Raw genomic sequence first — 20,938 nt, 5'->3', positions numbered from 1 at the left:
GACTAAATAGACGCAATCAAACACATTTCGGAATGTCTCTGTCTAATAGGCCCGCTGGTCCTTTAAGGGTTAACTGGGGAAGATCGAGGGGAAAGGTTGGGGGGGGGGGCTTACCACTACGGTATGATTTGGCATGCATTTGGTCTCCCACTCCGTACACGCAGCACATCCACAGACCACTTTAGATAAGAACAAAAGAAAAAGATTTGCTGTAGAATGGCTGACCTCTGCAAGGCCTCTGCCAGTGGAAATTTATCCAGGGTTTTGTTTTTGCTGAAAAATGGAGGATCTGTCAATGGCCTTAATAAATACAAAAGGACTGCTCTGCAGGTTGGTGAAACCCTTTCACTTATTTTTATGTTGTTTCAAAACTGGGAAAAATGATTTTGGTGATTTTTGTAAAGTGTGCTGTTACAGGCAGCTTGTTAGACTTCTTTAACGTATCATGCCGCTGTGCTGGCTATAAGGCCCGGTCAGCTGATCCTCAAATAGCCAGTACACCGCGACATTATATACCACCAAATAGTTTAAAGAGAAAGGTCGTTTTCAAAATTCGATATGTGTGGTCAGATGGCAGGAGTTTGGACGTTTTTTTTTTAGCTATATTTCATCTAAATACCCCAAGTGTGGATAGAAAAGTAGTTCACTATCAAATTCGTTTTGAATCGTTTTTATAGTTTTATATAATTAGTTTATGTCAAATAATCGTAAATGTGTAGATAGGGTGGCATTGAATTGCTGTTTTTCTTTTTAAAGGAATAATAAGAGGTGCTTTAGTCACTATTTAAAAATGTATTTTTTGATTGATTTCTATGTTTAAAAACCGGTTTGTACTTTATCTTGACATGAAAGATTTTCCAACACAATAAAGAGTGAGCCCATTTTAGTTATAACATGGTAATGAAGGCAACGCAGGCTAAACTGAAAAGAGTAGGTTGTGGCAAAATGGTGGATGGAAAAAGAAAAAAAAGTTGGGAGTGGGGGGAGGGCTAGTTTCAAAATATGGGACTTTAAGGCTACTGATCTTAACTAGTCATTTCAATACTACTACTCATTTTGTTTCTAATATTATTACAGCAGTAAAGTAATTCACTCTCCTCGTCTTAATGAGACATTTTATTTAGAAGCACTTTTTTATATGGAGCTCAAGCTGAAAAAAATGGCAACTTTTATTATTGTTGTAGTCTGTTTTTGCCTTATTGGTTTTAGAATTTCCCTTTCTTTTGCTGGATGTTTTGACGGCTTTAATGTTTTTATGTTGGATTGTCTTGTTGCTATACAACTGAATTGGCCTTATTGGCCGGATTTTTTATTTATTATATAGGCCATTATTGCTCTATAAGTTTTGAACAGTTGCAAGATCACCTCTCCCTCATTCTTTCTATGCGCAGGTGGCACAATTGGGGAACACCGCAGTGATCGAGGCTCTTCTCCGGGCAGGTGCAGACCCGAACCTCCGCGACCCGGTCCTTGCGCTCACCGTGATGCACGACGCCGCCCGCGAGGGATTCGCAGATTCCGTGCGCGTGCTGCTGGCCTACCGGGCAGACCCAAACCTCGTGGATGAGAAGGGTAACCTGCCGCTTCACCACGCAGCCTCGGAGGGACACCTGGAGGCGACGCGGCTTCTGATCGCAGCCACCGCGGACCCGCGCGCGCCCAACGGCCTGGGACTCAGCGCCGGGCAGCTGGCGCGCATCTACGGCAGGGTGGAAACTGGCCAACACATCGAGGACTACCTGGGCACAGGTGAGTGGTCTGCAGTCTGTGTCAAAAATAACCACGTGTGCACAGATCTGAGGCATTGCTTTTAAGATACACTGAACGAACTTGACTCTAATGAATGCAGTACAGTGAACACTGCATGCTAAACCTTTGGCCTCGATCAAAAATATAGTCTTTACAGGTATCAAAAACCCAATACTAATTTGTAGTTCAATATTCAACACCAAAAATAGATAATAAATAAATAAACGTTTAACAATTGTATTTGTGTTACCCACACAGACAATTGAATTTTATAACACACACACACACACAATCAAGATTAGTGTGATCCAACATTATTCACAACTTGAATCTGGAAGCAGTACGACATGATATTCTAGTTCAAGCACTTGCCTATATTTTCAATTCAATTCAAATTGACTGAAATCTTAATGAGAGAATAATTGTACTGGTCTGTTCAAAGAAACACATCACCCTTTAGGCCTCCCTTGTTGTCGTCTGTTTGTATTAGTTTTCTTTCGGTGTGCACACAATAAAAACACCTATGGGCACCTTGTTAATGCAATGCAGCGTAATATGGGTGCCTTTTGGGTGCAGCGTCACTGAGGCCGTCAGCTTCCCCCAAGACCTCAGCGGCCTCCACGTTTAAGCTGCACAATTGGAATGAGGAAGTTGCATGTAAAAGGTCCGTGCAGGCAGCTTCGCCCACGCAGAGACACAGACCAATTCATTCAACAAAAAGATACAAAAAAAAGAGAAAAGGACAACATTGGACCGGGGCCCTCTTTGTAAAATGTCCTCGATAACGACAGCATGTCGGTTTAATACATTTCTTTAAATGCCATCCGTGTGCTATGGCAGACTTTGGCGTTTATTGCTCTATTGTTCTCTTGTATTGTTCCATTATTTTTAGATTGGTGTTTGCATCAGGAGGAATTTCTAATATAAAATATATTTTTCCCCTCTCACACAGACTAAAGGACGGGGAGGATGACGATAAAAACCTGGTGTCTTTATCACGGAACGTTTCTGCGAATCCTGCTTGGTTCATTCTCAAATAACACTATGCACTTGAATTGATTTAAGTAAAAACATTTCCCTGCCTATCGCATGTGCGACAATAAAAGTCACGAATCCAAGTTTGTTCTCGTTTTTATGTGTGTGTGTTAAGCTCTCAAAGCCTTCTGACAATCGCCCTATTCTTATGACAGAAGAGACTTTACATTCATTCTCCAAATATATTTTTGTTTTTCAAACTTACCAGGGTGAATGAACACAATGAGAGGGTGCACTTTATCGTCAGTGATGTTACATTTCCAGGGTGTTGTGTGGCCCGATGCGTGAAGCGGATTGAGTGCGCACTGATATGAATGTAAACAGGTCTACACATTATGGCTCAATACAAAACACCCCGTGACTCATTTTTCTTGGCCCACAGGTGAAGGGAGGGGGAGACAGGGGACATTTTAGTAAGAATCTTTTGTGCACAAAATGGATGACCAAACAAAGACGAATGAATTCTTTGAGCTAATGCAAGTTGTGAACCATAAATAAGTCTCACTTAAATTCTGCTTAGAATAAAAACAAGAAAATCCTTTATGTTTAATTCATTTCATTCCGGATAACCCCGAGGACGGCTTACCTGAAATGGGCATACTGTTAGTAACATGTACGCATGTAATTATTTTGAGAGAATTCAATTAAATAAAATAGATTACATAAGTTCAATCAAGCCTTGTGAAATACGAAAGGAAAGCACTCGCTTCCCTCTTTTCTGCGCACGGAGGAAATAAAACCACACCCAGTCGTAGTTCTGCAACGTCTATTTATTGTAAGTACAGCGTGAGCTTTATCTGGCTTACAAACAACGAAAGGTCTAACGAGCATCCACACGCAGACACACCACATACGATCCATCCTCTACTTGGAAGCAGAATACACACCCGAATCTGCACTCACTTTTCATTCCTGGTGAGGACATTTTCAGAAGTCAGAACCAACGCTCCAACTGGCTGACAATTAAGAATCATGTTTCTCGACAGCTGCTTGTGTTTGTTTTTTTTTAACCAAAATGATGGATATTGAAATGAAGCAGCGCCACAAAGCTCAACATAATAATCTAAATATAATAATGTGAATGTGACTTTGGGAGAGTCTACACTGTAAGAAAAGTCCGTAAATATAAGGTACAATGTACCGTGTTAATGTGAAGGAATTTTCCGTTATATTTTTTTACAGTAGTTTTAACCGTATTTTTAAAGGACGCATTGCATTGTGGGAGCGTGAAGCGCCGCGCGCGCTAACATCTCAATGACGAAGCGGTTATCAACGGACGTTTACCGGAGTTGGGAAAACCTTATTGCACTTCTGTGGTATAAACTATATTTCTTTTAACTAAAAATATAGTATTATGTATATATAGTTCTGTATCGTTTTAATTAGAAAGTTGTCCAGCCTGTCTTTAATGTTAGCTACCTTACCGGGATAAGCAGAATGTAACCTTCTATTCGGGGGCTGAGCTTTTAGTGCAGTTTCTGAGCCCCCGTTGTTCTCTCGGTTCAGAGGATAACGAACGGAAATAGCAGGTATTGTGAAGGCGGTTTCCTCAGTCTCCACACACCGCTATCAGGCTAATGCCCAGCTGAATGCCGCTCTGAAACGTTCTTCACTCCGTGAGAATTAGAAGCTAGCTAACCAGCGAACACCTGTTAGCAAGACAAGGGACTAGCTAAAGCTAAAGCCCCTAATGATAGCTTAGCCATTAGCCCTCGGTTTTGGCTAGTTGGGCCGGCTAAAGATAGTTAACGCCGGTGACGCCGGTTAACGAGTGCCGTCATGTTGGCTTGTAATGTCTGTGAGTTTAGATGCTTCTCATTGACAGAATACCTGAAGCACTGCAGATCACACAGACATCTTAATAATGTGCTTTTATCATGTGGCCATAAAGATTGTGGAAGAAGCTTTTCCTCATATAACTGCCTTGCTGTTCACATGTCACGAACACACCCAGACACAGATTTCAGAAAAACTTGGAACCGGAGTGTGTCTGTGCAGTTGAAGTGTTTCTTCAATTTTTGCAGCAGACAATGTGCAGATGTTAAACGGCTTGTGTCTCACTTGAGTGACCACATACAAGAGGGTCTGACTGTAGCTTGTCCCTTTAATGGATGTTCTAAGACATTTAATGTAAAAACATCGTTTTCATCTCATCTGTCCAGATATCACAGAGGGTGGAGTGTCACCCAGATAGCACCTGTTCATCTGTGTGAACCTGCAGAACAGTATTTTCCAGGTGAGAGTGCACATGTTGCAGAGAATGAAGGAATTGATGTGAGTAATGCAGACAAAAGTAATGATGTTGAAGTAGACCAAAGTAAGGCTGCTGAGAATGATAAAGTGCAAGATGCCTACACAGAAAATCTAGCTCGGTTTTACTTGGGTTTGCAGGCAAAGTATTTAGTCCCAGCCTCCACAATTACAGAGATAGCAAATGAGATGAAAACTCTCCAGGATATTCAACAGGAGTATACAATGGATGTGCTAGCTCAAGAACTTGAACAGTATGGTGTTCCAACAGAAACATTAACATGTCTGGGGAAGAGTGTATATGAGCGGAGCCCTATGCATGAGGCCTTGCATGCAAGTGGTCCTTTAACTACACACCATCGAAGGCTGCAGTATTACAAGACACACTTTAACTATGTTCAGCCTGTTGAAGTGACACTTGGCTACAATGATAGAGGTCAGAGGAGATACTATCATTACATTCCATTACTGGATAGTCTCAGAGCAATGTTGAAAAAGGGAAGTGAAACTCAGCAGAGTTTTAACCCTATTCATGTTGAAGATGGTACACTTTGTGATTTCACTGATGGGCATGCCATTGGATCTAATTCAATGTTTGTCACAGACCCAGATTCTTTAAAGGTGATGCTATTTCAAGACGCTTTCGAGGTGGCTAATCCTCTTGGATCTGCCAAGCAAAAGCACAAAGTTTTAGCTGTGTACTTCACTCTTGGAAATTTCGATCCTCACATCAGATCAACTGTTGATCAAATCCAGTTGGTACTGCTCTGTACAGAGAAAGACTGTAAATATTTTGGAGTGGATAAAGTTTTTGGTGAGCTTGTGTCAGACTTGTGTGAGCTGGAGGAAAAGGGCATATCTTTTGAGGATAAGATATACAGAGGTACTGTTGCATGCATAATGGGAGATAATCTGGGCTCCCACATGATTGGTGGGTTTACAGAAAATTTTAGTTTTGCTCAGTATTTCTGTAGATACTGTCTAGTCACAAAAGATGAGTTTCTGTCTAACCCGCTCACAGTTTTCACTCATAGAGATCCTGCTGATTATAATGAGTCTGTGCAGTTTTTGGAGAGTCACCCTGAAGTGACCATGCATAAGGGCATTAAAGGCAACAGTGTTTTCAACAAACTCTCACATTTTCACGTGTGTCAGCCTGGGCTGCCGCCATGTTTAGCACATGACTTGTTCGAGGGTGTTGTGGACTATGACCTGGCGATGTGTTTGCAGTGCTTAATTAAAGAAAAGTGGTTCTGTTACAAGTCACTAAATGACAGACTCAAATTATTTCCAGGAGAAAGCAGCAACAAGCCAAATGCAATTCCAAACAAAGGAAAAAGGCTTGGAGGCCATGCAGCCCAAAACAGGTGGCTATTGCGGTTCCTGCCTATTTTGGTACATGACAGAATTGAAGATGCTGACAATGCTGTCTGGCAGCTGGTACTTCTTCTGAGGGAGTTAGTTGAATTTGTCTGTGCACCTAGCCTCTCAGAGTCTCAGATTGCTTACATGAAGGTACTGACTGAAGAGTATGTGGAAATGAGGCAAGAGTTATTCCCACATTCAAATCTGAGACCAAAACACCACTATCTTCTTCATTATGCAGACTTGAGTCTACAGTTTGGTCCACTCATACATACTTGGACCATGCGCTTTGAAAGTAAGCATAGCTATTTCAAAAGATGTATCAGGTCAAGTCGAAACTTCAGAAATGTCACTAAGTCACTCGCTGATAGACATCAGCTGTTTCAGGCTTATCAGAGTCAGGGCAGTTTTTTCAGCCCCCAGGTTCAGGTGTCAAACTCCACTAGCTTTTATCCTGAGCTCTATGATGGTGGCATAAGGGCAGCAGTTTCAGACTTTGGACTTAACTCATCTAACTCCGTTGTTACAGATAAAGTGCAAGTTAAAGGCACTTCATATGCAAATGGTATGCTTGTCGTACAGAGATATACCAAAAGACAACTGCAGTTGGGGGAAATAGCAAGCATTGTTATCAAAAGTGAAACAACTGTCCTGCTTTTGGTGCGGGGGAAAACTGCCAGCTGGGTACCTGAGCTTGGCGTCTATGAAATTGACAAAAATAGTTCCAATAAGCTTATTTGTGAAGATCTTGACAAGCTTAATGACTATGCTCCACTTTCTTTTTACCACAGAGGTGCAAGGTTACTCATCCCACTCAAGCATATGCCACTATGGAGCTTGTGAAAGAATTAGTTCAGAAAGCTATACCATCGCTCAATAATCATGTAATAGACTCACTCATGGCAAGACTGGAGGAGATTGGAGTAAACAATGTAGATGACCTTAACTTTGTCAAGACGGAGGATGTCGATGGAATTCTGCCACCCATTCAGCAGAGACGACTAATTCAAGCTTTCACTGCAGGTACGTTTTTACATTTATTAACCAAATATTTATGTATGTCCTATAATCCACAGGTTACCATTTTTACAGACGTAGACTTTTTGTCCATTAGCATCACAATTGTATGTAAAATTTGTATCAGTGTTCTGCTGCCCTCTTAAAAAAATGAAAATGTAGTTGGGTAAAACATACAGCTCGTGACATGCATTTATTCATACCATACCAAAATTGTTATAGCTTAAATCTGTGTAAATGTAACATCTATGTTGTTGTATGTTATCGATAGAGTCACCAGCTGTACTTGGCTTGGCTTCGACATCTCTGCAACACAATGTCCATCCGCCCCAAACTCTACCTCCGACAACTGGTCCCATGGAGGATTCTCCATCCCGGGAGACATATGATGTCCCATGGCACAAAATGCCCCCAAAACTCATGCTTGCCTTAAGTGAAAAGAAAAGGCCGATGCCTAAAGAGAGAAGAGAGCTGGTTCGGATAGTCATTGACGATGTACTCAGTAAAGTGCGTGGCAGGCCTGGAAGAGCAAAGCTGCGGGAGATTGCCAAGAAGATTGTAGGACAACATCCCTGCTCTTTTCAAGACAGAGAGCTCAATGGAAGTAAAGTCATTGGAACAGGATATGATGCTCTGTTCATACAGCTAGAAAACAGACTGGAAAATATTAGAAGGCCATTTACCTTCAGCTCAACTAAGAAGGCAGCAGAGGGTGAAGACGCAGAAAGGAAAAAGTCTACCCTCTCTGATCGTTATGGGTGTGTGGAGTGGCAGCCTGCTGTTGAGGATGTAGCAGAACTAGAGTCTAAACAAGATGACTTGAAAAGTGCCTTCAAAACCCATCATCTTCAGGAGTTGTGTGTTCGCAAATTGATGACTGAAACATATTCCATCCAGCGTGCAACAATAAACAAAGGAAGCACTGTAAAAACAGTACAGGAAGAGTGGCCCTTCCTTTTTGAAGCTGTTCACCTGTTTGACCACACATGTACCCTCATTGGCTTACGAGTGCAAACAAAGCTGGCAGAGGAAATGTCCATGAAGGGAAAGAGCATCAAAGACTACCTAGACTCAAATGGGATGAAGATGCCACCAGGTGAAGATCCAGTACAACTGATCTCAGGCATTGCAAAGTTCTTCAAAGAAAAGCCCGATCTCCTTTTCTACCAAAGTGAGGTAGGTGTATACTTTTTATTATGTTGTTTTTGTTTTGCAGATATACATTGGAAACATAGTTCATGACGTTTGTGTTTCTTTGATATTTCATTTTCCAACAACAGGAGTCAAATGCTGCTGGACTGAGCATCCCAAGCACACCTTGCATCCTTATCATGGGTATGTAGTCTGTATAATATTTAGGCACGCATGTTATGGATTTCACTTAATCTTTACTGTTAACTCTAACTCTTTACTTTTTTCAACTCTTTACTCTCTGTGCAAAGCGCCAGTCAATTTAAGCTACATGGTTAAAATACTTCATCCAGTGTAAATGTGGTGGAGTAAAAGTCCTGATAAATATTAGTGTAGGAGGAGGAGGGTCTATTAGTTACTGTCGGATCCGGTTTAATAGTTGCTGTAGAATGAGGAGGGTTTGTTGAACAAAGGCGACACCACTTGTAAAAATAATAATGTAAGCTAGCCAGATCTAAATAATTATGTTTTCAGTGGGTTTCTGAAGTGAATGTGCCTTGTTATTTTTTTTGTTTATATTTTTAATCTTCTAATATCTAAATATATCTGTTTTAAGGTGATCAACGATTCAAGATCGCTGTCGATCAGGAAGTGGTCAATGACCATATCAACTCCGTCATTGTGGCCCTGAGCTACGCTTTCTCATTGTTTTATGTATTAAACATAAAATACCCAAAGGAGATGTCAATCACCCTGGAATTCATACAAAGGTAAGCAACTCTTTTTTTTTCTTCTTTTTTTTAATGTTATGTATAGAGCATATTGTGTTGCTATTGGACATTGTAAATACACGGTTATATGTTTACAAATTAGGGCTGCATAATTAATTAAATTTTAATTACAATCATGATTTTGGCTTCCCATAATCAAATTCACGTGATCGAGCAATATTTTAAATGATTTAATCGGTGCATAGAATGCTCTGTATCAGTTTTTTTCTTCTTCCTCCAAAGCTCCATAAAACCACTCTGATCACATACCTCCATGAGCCAATCAGTTGTTCCCTGCACCCTAACCTCTAACCACATCCTTTTTAAAGCGTCAGAGCGCAACGCAGACATTTAAGTTGCACTGTAATCCTAGTTGCTATTTCGTCCGGTAGATACCGGGCACAGGTGCTCTGTTGGCACCGGATTTTAAAATGCGCCGTTAATGTGAACAGAAAATTTCATTGCCTGTATCTTTTCACGGAAAACACGCAGGTTTAGAAAGCGGTCGCACAACAGCTGAAAAGGTGTACTCCTTCACGTTAATTTATTCTAGTAGTTGTCCTGTTATGGAACAATATTCAAATTGGATTTACAAGGATTTTTCCATCTCAACTTGATCTGCGTGTTACTCTGTCGGTTTCATGCATTTCATTACGTGTGTTGCTTAAAACAAAATCCATTTCTTTAAGAGTTTTCCTGGGAATAAATCCTGAGCGAGGGTCAAAGGCCGAGAAGAAGGGGACCAAACACCAGCACATTCCTCCAAGACTGCTGAAGTTCCTGTTTGAACTAAACAACTTTGAGAATCCATGGATGGCAAATTGAGCTGTTTTGCCATGTATTTGGAAATGTTGCTTCGCACATAGTTTTGGTGAATTTTCGTTCGATGCATTGTTTGTCTGTTATGTGTTTAAAGCTATACAAATTCTCAGATCTCATGATGATCTAGGCCATCCCCGGAATGCACTTTATGAATAATAGTTTTAATGTTAAATTGGTTTTATTCTGTTTGTTGCTGTTTTAAAGCAACAAGTCTTATCCAAATATGCATATTGCAAACCAAATATGCATATTGTTGCATATTGTTAAAATAATTTGTAAAAAACTTGTCATTTAAAAATGTAGCCATTGAATGCACTTTTATACATATCCTTCATGGCATAAAAAATAAACATGTTGAATTTATATATATGTTGTGATTGTATTTGATCATGTTGCTGTATTCGATGTTTAGTTATTTTAACTCATTACATGACCTTGGTCTTGTGATGGATACCATTTGTCATTGTATTTTAGCATTAGAGTGGAATACCAGAAAATGTAGGCTGCCTATTCAGAATTTTATGTTTCAGATTTAAAGAAACTGCCCATAGAAATGGTACAGATTTTTCTGTGGTGAAGACATTTCAAATGCTACTGAGGGTATACTATAAATATACGGAATTATCCATTTTAGGATAAACAGAAGTGTCTGTGAATAAACAGAATATACTGTAAATATACAGAATAATCCGTTCTAGGATAAACAGAAGTGTCTGTGAATAAACAGAATATACTGTAAATATACGGAATAATCCGTTCTAGGATAAACAGAAGTGTCTGTGAATAAACAGAATATACTGTAAATATACGGAATAATCCGTTCTAGGATAAACAGAAGTGTCTGTGAATAAACAGAATATACTGTAAATATACGGAATAATCCGTTCTAGGATTAACAGAAGTGTCTGTGATATTAACGGATAAATTCCTGGTAATTTTCTGCCAGGACTTTATCCGTTTTTTTACGGATTTTTTTTTTACAGTGTAGTCCTCTCACGAAACACGCGAATTCCTTATCTTCCTTTTTTTAAATGCATCTTGATTCTTTTTAAAAGGAGCTATGGCAAAAAACAGGGAGAAGGATATCGAACGTGTGCTTTAACAGTAAACTGGGCGATAGACAATCTGAAATAGGGCGTACCATCAAGACGGAGGCCTCGAATTAATGAGGCGGAAATGTGCACGCACAACTCCCGCCAATCCAATGGCGGGGTTTGCAACCAATTAGATGTCGAGATGCCACGGCGACCGGGTCCGCCCCCTTACTGTCAAAAGGACAACAGCGAACGAGCGAGGAGAAGAAGAAAAAAACCCTGGAGAGCAGGCAGAGGATTAACTCGCGAGGAAGGAGGTTCAAGTTTCGCGGCCCCCAGCAACTATCTCGCGCGTTTGATCGCTGATGTTTGATTTCCGCGCGCGCGCGCATGGACCGGATTTGCCTCCACGTGGCTGCCACAAGGTCAGGATGCTGAATGAAGCGATACGGGGGCGGTATGCAAAACGCTCTGAAATGAGCCCGAAATAGTGATTTGGGGGCGCCAAACATGGAATCCATGAATTCATTCAGTGGTTTGGTTAGTCACCAGTAATGAAATGGGTTTCCACTCCTGGTTTGCACCTTTGAAGTGGTGATGATAATCACAGGCCTCCCTCTTTCATCTGGACCGAATGCAAATGGTCAAGTCTTATCACAAGTTACTGATTGAGAAGAGAAAATGTCATTCATTCGTATCACCGCTTTGCCTACTGAGTTTCCATTTGCCTTACCCGGTCAGTATGTACATGCAGGACGTCCATCCCGGGGCCCCCTTTGAATTGCACACCTGTAGCCATTTGTGCAGCCGGTCTGACTCTGCATCGGTTTGAAGGAGGCAGCTTGACGGAGCGTTTCTTTTTCACGTGTGCTGCAGTGTGACGCCACCGTGGTCAGGTTAGACCCAGGCTGGAACTCTGTCGATCTGCCACTGCCTGATTCCCTCGGGCTTCAGGCCCCAGAAACTCCAAGCTCAGCCTCCATTGTTCATTTCCCTCTCATGTTTACTCTCATTAAATTACTAGAACTGATGATCTGTGTCCTGTGTGGTATCGCTGTGTGCTGGGTCACATATACACCCGTAACACCGCTGGTGGTCAGCTGTCCTTCCTTCCTCTATTGTCCTTATCAATGATGGGAAGTAATTGAAAGGAAGCCTGTCTAGGGACCCGGTTTGGTTTAAATTCCTGCATATGAAAGCGGATCTCAGATATTTTACTCATGGTCAGCTGACCGCCATCCTTTCCCCAACGACTTCGTTTAACGCCACTCCCCATCGGACGTGCTGCTCGGTCTGCTCCGTTTGTTCAGTCCACGTTAAATCAAACCTGTCCTGCAGGCCAACGGAGGAACATTGTGCGGTGTACACAAAAGGCATTCCCGCTCTCACACACACACACACACACACACACACACACACACACACACACACAGGTTCACCCAAAATCTTCCACACCATTGTTCACTATACTAAATAAACGCCTTTCTTTCTGATAAACGCCTTTCTTATCTGATGAAAGTGAGTGTATGTGTGTTGATGTTTGTGCATACTGTATGTGTGCCAGTCCATTCTGCTTCCCAGGTGCCTATATAGTATCTGTGTGTGTGTGTCAGTTGGTCTCGTAGGAGGAGAGCAGCGCGGCGTCCACAGGCTCCATGCAGGAGGGGCAGGTGAAGGATCTCATCAGCCAGTCGTCTATACAGTCCATGTGGTAGATGTGCATGCAGGGCAGGAAGCGGATGGGGTCTCCGTACACAAAGTCCATCATGCAGATGACGCACCTGGGCAGGGGAACACAGGTGCGTTGCGTCAGGGATCGCACGGACATCCACCATTTTTTTCAACATTGAGGGCAGTGAAAGTTTATCGCAAATGAAGAATATTTCAAGCATTACAGCATGTGCATTTATCCCAATAGCCACAATATTATAAAATATTGAGTATGCATAACCCTCCGTCTCTGTATCACAGCAGTGGATGCACACCTATAATTATTTGTAAACCTATTTGCATGTGACAGCAGCAAACACAACTGGGTTTAGTGATCACCTTTTTCTGAAACGGAATAGAACTCTTTTAAGTACCTTGTCAGTGGTCACATGTCATTTAAATAAAGACTCTGCCAATAAAAATCACAGCAAACTCGGCATCACTCACTCTCTGATCTTCTTCTCGGAGCCGTCCCGCCCCGGGTCGTACACGCCCTTCGGGAGGTGCTGGATGAGCCCGATTCGCTGTGCGATGCGAACCTGCTCCTCCTCGGTCAGCTGGGTGGCCAGGCGGGCCTGGCTGGGCGTCGGGTGGTAGACGGGCACGTGGATTTGCTCCTGGGGAACAGACGGGAGAGAAGAGCACATGGAAAGAAAAGGTCAGACCAGGGTCGGTTTGTGGCTGGAAACATTCGGAACGAGACACACTTTTATTATCCAACAAACGTGCTTTTTTTTAATATGCAATTATCCCTGTGAAAAACTAGGCGAGCGGCACTGAAACGCTCCCAATAACCGATACTGCTTGTAGTGAATCGTAAATTGTAATTCATTATGGTCACGATTATAAATTATAAACCCGCACACTAGATGGTAGTGTTTTCCCACGTCGGGACCAAACAGCCACCGCAGGTGACAAGAAATATTTTTAATCCGAAACATAATCAAACAGTGAATGTGAAGAGTGACGAGATTGTCTTTCGTCCCGTCTGTCAACAATCTTTGACACGTTGCTGCAGGTAGGAGTTTAAAGCCAATGAAAGTAACATCAAATCAAAATGGACAAACTTTCAGTACGAGATCATTATGAGTCATTCAACAAAAAAAAAAAAACATTTCACTACGCGTGAGTTCCTGAACCTATGCTGGATATATAACACTATAAACAATACTTGTCCTATATTAAGTATTCTACAAATTGTAAAGCACGAGCTCCAAATGTCACTAAATCTAGTGAGAAAGACGCAGAGACGGCAACAATGGAACCCGTCCCCTCGGTACAATAAAACATTGGGCTGAAAGACCGGTTCTGTCTGACATGAAGACTAAATATTTGTATTTTAGAGAAGAGTTGACATAAAGTCAGTGGAGAATATGTTCACATATATTTTATTTTTCTGCCAGGTGCACTCCCAACGCGCTCCTCTCTGAACAACCCTCCTATTGACTCCCCTCTCTCACTTTGCGGTCTACAACTGCACGTCTTCCTTCCTTCCCTTCGTTCTCATACACTTGCTAGTCTTTGGTAGCACGAGTGCTACTTCCTCATGTCCCGGTATGACCCCACCGCTTCAGCCCGCCCGCCCGCTTCCTCGCTCGCTCGCTTCCGCCTCCTCCTCCTCCTCCTCCTGTTCTTCCTCTTCCAACGGCAGGCACCTGAAATGATCCACCAGCCCGTGTGTGGATTAATCAAAGTCCCCTCTAATGCCGTTATGCGAGCTCTGTTACCTGCTCATCCACACTCCAGGGAGGGCCTTTTGACACAAGCGCCGTGTAGTGAACACGTACCAGAGTGTTTCTGATCTATTTGTCAAGAGGGCTTTCCACAACCTAACAGCACGGGAAGCCATTTAAAAATATCAAGCCCTCCTCTCAACATTTTTACTGCATTGTCGCCATAAATGATTTCTTTTTCCTCCAAATGAATTCCGAGCTGTCAGACTGCTACAGCGGTTTAGTGGCTGGGTCACAAACATCCGGCATGGTGGTGACTTGTTTATAACCTCAGTCCCCACCTACCTGCCCCGTGCCTAACAGCATCCATACGCACCGACGCCAGACACACGAGGCGCACCTAAACCTGCAGAGAAACAAACTCTTTGAACGGGACGTCCAGACACCCAGTGCGGAGCGAGCACGGACACCTGCATCACAGGAGGTGATCGCAGTATTAACCCGAGAATTTACTGATAACTCGTGAGTTACTCCTCTGCAGCCACTCAAAAGCTACAGCTAATAGTGGATGAAGTGCATCTATGGGAAAGTAAATTAGGTCAATTTAATTGGGGGGGGGGGGGGGGGGGGCGCGCTCACGGCTAGTGTCACTTTTTACAAAGCCAGAGAAATCCAACCGCTAAAGTAGACGTGATTGTGGGAATCATTAAGATCAATCAGTCGCATCCAGTGGGAAAAATTCATCAAGGAAAGATTATAAATGGTATATTAATTGTGTATGAATTATGTGTCCATGTGTCTGATGCGACGTGTGGAAAGAGAAGAAATCTGTTACTTTGGAGCGTTGTTAAAAACACTTTGGATAATTTATAGTCTGTTTAAGTGGGAGATATGAATTAAAAAACCCATATCTTTCAGGGTGTTCAATATGGACCTGAAAACGTGAGTGTGATCTGAAGACAGTGAGGAAGTAACAAGTGCAATACAAAGTAGTTGTAGCTGTGTGGTTCCTGTTATTGCTCATCGGCTCCTCCTTTTTTTTTTTTTCAGTGGTTAAACTTTTGCAGTCGTGCCAAAAGTCTGCTCGAAAGCTGAAGAGCCTCCTTTTCAGATCGCCTCGGCCGGCTCCTTCCCATCTGCTGTGCTCTCCCACGTCAACACTCCAGCTCTAACAGCTAATTATAAACAACCTCTGAAGCAAACTTCTCCTCCTCCTCCTCCTCCTCCCCCCACTCAATTTCATTTGACCAAGCTGGCAGAGCTCAAACCAAACTGCTGACTGCGAGCTCTTTTGTCTTGATGTCGAGGCAGGTGGTTGACAGAATCTGTGCTTTTCAGTTTTCAGAGAGAGTGTGTGTGTGTGTGTGTGTGTGTGTGTCCACTACAGTAACAGGGTTTGTGTGTCCCCCCCCTGATCTGCAGAAGTATCATAAAGTACATTTGCCCCAATTGGTCTATTGTGCAGAGCAGCAGGAGCTTATTTAACACGTTTCAGATCATCTTGTACCTTCTGGGCCTCATGTTTGCACCAGAGGGAGAAACAAGGGGGAAAAGGCTTGAGGAAAAAACAAGTTCATTTACACACACAAGTCAATTGTATAAAGTCTGCAAGTTCCAGCCAATGAGGTTTGGCCATGTAGCTGGATGTCACAGCAGGACAAATGGTCTTTGTGCAAAAAATACCAGTGTGTGGGACGGGGGGGGCACACACACATACCATGCACCAGGTGCGTCATCTCCCAAAAAAAACCCGCCCCACAATGATGAGTCTGCGCTCGGCTCACACCAGCTGCTTTCCAAAGCAGCCCCAAACTCAACGGCGTTGCCACACACACACACACACACACACACATTGAAATGGCCCGCCAGCCTAAGTGGTTGCCTCGGAGCTGACCCTGACGCCCTAACCCTGCCTTACTGCAAGTCATGTTACATGCTGACGTCATCGGCTCTGTAGAAGGTTAAGTATTCACCCATCGCAGTTGATGGTTTTTTTGGGGGGGGGATGCAGAAACAGTAACAAGCATCGATTTAAATCATTTTGCGTCTTCTGCTTTCATTTCCTGCAGCGTGAGCCCACCCAGAGCCCATGTTTGTTTTCGGATGTTTTTCACCAACAGGTCGCCCACCTCGCCCCGGGGGCTTCGCACGCAGGCGCATACTCGACAGCTTTTAAGAAAACGCCAAATTCAATTTCAAGTGGAGCCTTTGGGCCCCCTTTCCAAGAGAAGCAGCACTTTCAACGTGTGTTAATCTGAACTGCGAGCACACACCAAATGTGTGCTGTGCTCTCAGGCTGGGTTCAGATGGGGATTACTTTGGTCACCAGGGAGAAAAGAGCTGGCGGGTCTGAAAGGGCCCTTTATAAGTAGGGTTTTTTTTTTTTGCGAGGTAGTTAACACTCTTGTGAAATCGTCAACACAAACAAACTACTTACGGATTTTCCCAACCCAACTAGGAGCAACGTTTCAGCCGCTTATTACAACAGATCTGGCTGCTTTGGCCTAATTACACCCTCTTGTATGCCAGACATGACATACTCGCAGCAACCTGGGGATGGATGGATACATACCAAGGACCCACGGCCCGTTCACATCTTATCTTTTACCGACTCGGAGGCTTTGTCGAGTGACGTCCTGCTGATGACAAAAGATCTTTGAATCAAGCAGAAGGGAAAATATGTTTGAATCCATGTGGTCAAAAGAGGCTTTAAGGGTTCAGAAAATAAAGGAAAAATGGGTTTAAAAATCAACCTTCTGTTTTGAGAAACCAATGTTTAAGCGTGTGACCTGAATGACGGCGTAATGGGTCAGTTCTAAAACCAGTAGGACATTACGATCCAGTATGCTAATTAAAAACAAGAAAACATGGAAGACAAGTTACTCGAAACATATTTGTGGACGTTATGATGAATGAACAGAATTGTGTTTTGGACATTTAAATAAAGAAAATTTGACATCTTTAGAGCTATTAATTAGAATAAAGTCGGGCATTATAAAATCCAGTTCAAACAATATTTTCACACTTATTATATACAATATTTATGAAATGATAGACAGAGGCGGTGGTGCTTTTCACACTTATCTACAGAGAAGGCTTAACCTAGTAACAGGATCCCTCTGTGCCTCACATAACTCCCTCAACATCACATTCACGGCTTTAACAGGATTTAGTTCAGGTAATAAGGACACAAAACAAAGTTGCTTCACCGCGGGGGGAGGGGGGGGGGGGAAATCAAGGAAAGAAGCAGAGACACTATTTTACAAACTATTTTTCAAAAACGCTTCAATTCAAAATAAAATGACAGTTCACTCTGTTTTAAGTACACAGTGGATGTTTCTGTTCATCTCCCTTTAATATGAGCCCGAACTACGCGGATCAGTGTGTAGAATGAAGACTCTTAAATAATAAAATATGACCTGACGGGACCCCGGCAGACAAAGACCTTCGGATAGAACAAAGCGGATTAGTGTGAAAGCCGCGGAGGGGTCAGCGGGTTGAGAGGGACGCCTGTCAAACACCTCCGTGCCCCCCCCCCCCCCCCCAATAACCTCCAGAAATCGGGTGTTGTGGTCCAAAACAGCTGGCTTACGAAGTTACCTGATACGGGGGCGGGGGCTCCTGGTCGGGGTCGGCGCCGTCTCCGTAGCTGTCCCGGTCCAACTGGGACTCGTGCAGCAGAGATATATCATCCGAGGTCGGGGATTTCAGACAGTTTCCCATCGCTTCCCTCTTGGGTATCGAACCCTGCCTCCCCCCCACCGCCCCGGCTGTCGCTCTACTGACGCTGCACGGCGGGACACCGCGGGCCACTTCCACGGATGATGTCAACAGTACGAGAGAAGGCGTTTCTCCAGCCACAGGAGGAAGGGCTGCTCACTCCATCACCCGCGACACAAGCGTTACCTCGAGCTAACAGCCGTTAGCCACGCACAGAACTAGCGTTAGCTGACGTTAGCTTGGAGATAAGAGCTAGCTCTCGAGAGCATCGACTCGATTCGTTCCTTTGTTTTCCGACATAAACATTGTCACAGATCGTTGTATCCGCGGCGGCAGCACGACGAAGAAGAAATGAATGTCCTTCATTTAAAATGGCAGTAGACAGTGTTCCAGTCGGAAATCTTCCTGGGATGTCTGGGACTTTCCAGCTGCCGAAGAAACAACTAAAGGTGGCAATGTAGCAACACGAAGCCCCACCCTTTCATACCAGCGACCAATGTGCGTTAAGCGATATCCTGCAAGCTCTTGTTGGCAGCCAATCAGAGGCGGGATCACGTTGCCCTTTGATGAAACATAAACACAGAGCTGAAGTCGTTGAATGAGTCTTTGCGATAGTCATTTTGGGCATGATTTGGCGTTGCCAATGCTGGCTTCGAAATATTGCATGACTTCAAAGAGTCTGTTATCAATTTAACACATTTTTCAATTCAATATAATGTCAATACTATCCCGAAAGCCGCTGTCTTCTTATCTCTAGTTATCATTGCCTTGCACATATGTCAGCGGCCGAGGTGAAGAAAAAATAAGTTATGTTGCCAACAACGCCACCTAGGTAAAGGCTAAGAGCCCTAGGAACTCAACTAAAACAAAAGTCCAGGTTCTTTATATTTGGGGGAGAGCAGTGACATAATGACCCAAAAGGAGACAAGGGCGGAAATACTAATAAAAAGGTATTTATTTTAATATAAATGCTTAAAATGTATCCTAAACCCTAAAATAGTCCATCCAAGGCCACCACAGCAGAGTCCCGCACGTAGATCTCCCACCAGCCACAACACTGGGTTGACAGCCGCCCTCTGCTGCTCCTGCTGCTCGTGCTGCTCGTGCTGCTCGTGCTGCTCGTGCTGCTCGTGCTGCTCGTGCTGCTCCTGCTGCTCCTGCTGCTCCTGCCGCTCCTGCCGCTCCTGCTGCTCCTGCTGCTCCTGCTGCCACCACAGCTCCAGCTCCAGCTCCAGCTCCCGCTCCAGCTCCCGCTCCCGCTCCAGCTCCAGCTCCAGCTCCAGCTCCAGCTCCAGCTCCAGCTCCAGCTCCAGCTCCACACTGCCACGTGTCCTCTCTCTGTTCTTTCTGCTTCCCCCAGTCTCTGTCCACCTGTCTTAAAAAGGGAACAGCCCCGCCCTTGGCAGTTCTCCATTGGTCCCTTTGCCAATTAGCGGCTGATTGTTGGTGTGTCACTGGGGCAGATTGTCAATTAAGGACACCATGCCAATTAAAACTGCAAACAAATTGCCACACAAATCATGCAAGCAAACAACAAAAACCATGCAGTAATATCAATAAAATAAACCAATAAACATGCAATTGTCCACCCCGTGACATACCCCCCCACTTAAATGTAGGCAGTCCCTGCCACTGGACAAGCCTAGTCTCGATATCGGCCTGGTGGTAGTCCACGGGTAGTTCGTGTCGACCGGCGGAGCACATTCTCCACTACTCCTGCTGGTTGTTGTTGTTGTTGAGGCAAAAAGTCTGCCCCTGCTTCTGGGGGCACCACATAAAATCCAAAACATACAGGGTCTACTTCCGCCCCTGTCTCGATTCTAGTTTCTGGTTCAGGGGGGACATGGACAGGGGTTATACAAAGTTTCAAAGCATTCCTGTGCTGGGTTCTTTCCTCCCCCCCACGCTCTGGCCTAACTTTATACACCACTCCAGAATCGCCCACAAGGCTAACTACAACATAGGGCTCTGGATTCCACCATGACCGTAGCTTCCCTTGCCCCTGTCTGTTCCTATCTCTTACCCACACTCGTTCACCTGGGAGGAAGGATAACGCCTGGGCCTTACGGTCGAAGTTTCTCTTATCACGTTCAGCAGCATGACCCATCCTACCTCTTGCGAGCTTGTAGGCTGAAGTTAGCTTATGATGATGGTCTTCCACCCACCCACTAAGTGTCAACTCGGGTTGGTGGGGCGCTACTCCCAGCTCGACGTCTACTGGGAGTCTTAGATGGCGGCCAAACATAAGGTAGGCTGGGGCAAAACCTGTAGAACTGTGGACAGTATTGTTGTAGGCTTGTAACAACTCAGGAACATGCTCTGCCCACCTATTCTGCCTTTCACCCTCCAAGGTGCGCAATAAGTTTAGCAGAGTCTGGTTCATCCTTTCTACCCTACCGTTTCCGGCTGGATGATAGGGGGTTGTTCGACTCTTCGCTACTCCATACATAGCGCAAAGCTGCTGCATCAAAGTGGATTCGAAGTTTGGGCCCATATCGGAATGGAAACGACCTGGGCAGCCGAATGTCTGAATGACATGAGTCCATATTGCCTTGACTGTAGTCTTCGCTGTCTGGTCTCGAGTTGGTACAGCCCATGCGTAACGGGTAAACATGTCAGTCATCACAAGGATATTTTGGTACACGTCTGTAGGCCTACCAAG

The 20,938-nt window shown here is 43.9% G+C and overlaps 3 protein-coding genes across 5 annotated transcripts; 2 read left to right on the top strand and 1 right to left on the bottom strand.

Annotated features, from left to right (window-relative positions):
- Nucleotides 1-155: 155 nt before the first annotated feature.
- cdkn2c (cyclin-dependent kinase inhibitor 2C (p18, inhibits CDK4)) lies at nt 156-2,859 on the top strand. Its single transcript, XM_037469546.2, has 3 exons — nt 156-330; nt 1,392-1,749; nt 2,702-2,859. Exons 1-3 carry the CDS (start codon nt 217-219, stop codon nt 2,704-2,706), a joined length of 477 nt encoding a protein of 158 aa, XP_037325443.2. The 5' UTR covers nt 156-216; the 3' UTR covers nt 2,707-2,859.
- Nucleotides 2,860-3,995: 1,136 nt separating this feature from the next.
- On the top strand, nt 3,996-10,268 carry LOC134132212 (uncharacterized). Of its 3 annotated transcripts, XR_009956748.1 has the most exons (6): nt 3,996-4,100; nt 4,947-5,020; nt 8,503-8,592; nt 8,697-8,751; nt 9,164-9,317; nt 10,007-10,268. XR_009956748.1 is itself a non-coding variant. In XM_062563697.1 (5 exons), exons 2-5 carry the CDS (start codon nt 8,503-8,505, stop codon nt 10,140-10,142), a joined length of 435 nt encoding a protein of 144 aa, XP_062419681.1. In that variant the 5' UTR covers nt 4,933-5,020; the 3' UTR covers nt 10,143-10,268. The 3 variants fall into 3 exon arrangements, 2 of the variants coding, with proteins under 2 accessions (XP_062419681.1, XP_062419680.1); XM_062563697.1 differs by lacking the exon at nt 3,996-4,100 and having other exon boundaries at nt 4,933-5,020; XM_062563696.1 differs by lacking the exons at nt 3,996-4,100; nt 4,947-5,020 and having other exon boundaries at nt 8,044-8,592.
- Nucleotides 10,269-11,101: 833 nt separating this feature from the next.
- On the bottom strand, nt 11,102-18,998 carry rnf11b (ring finger protein 11b). The gene is made up of 3 exons (XM_037469389.2): nt 18,157-18,998; nt 13,331-13,500; nt 11,102-12,954 (listed from the first exon to the last, which is right to left on the bottom strand). Exons 1-3 carry the CDS (start codon nt 18,277-18,279, stop codon nt 12,783-12,785), a joined length of 465 nt encoding a protein of 154 aa, XP_037325286.2. The 5' UTR covers nt 18,280-18,998; the 3' UTR covers nt 11,102-12,782.
- Nucleotides 18,999-20,938: the final 1,940 nt, after the last annotated feature.

The sequence above is a fragment of the Pungitius pungitius genome, chromosome 7 (assembly GCF_949316345.1).
Source record: "Pungitius pungitius chromosome 7, fPunPun2.1, whole genome shotgun sequence".
In the NCBI taxonomy this organism is placed as follows: Eukaryota; Metazoa; Chordata; class Actinopteri; order Perciformes; family Gasterosteidae; genus Pungitius; species Pungitius pungitius.
Note: the sequence above shows the minus strand (reverse complement) of the source record. Positions and strands in the feature narration are given on the sequence as shown.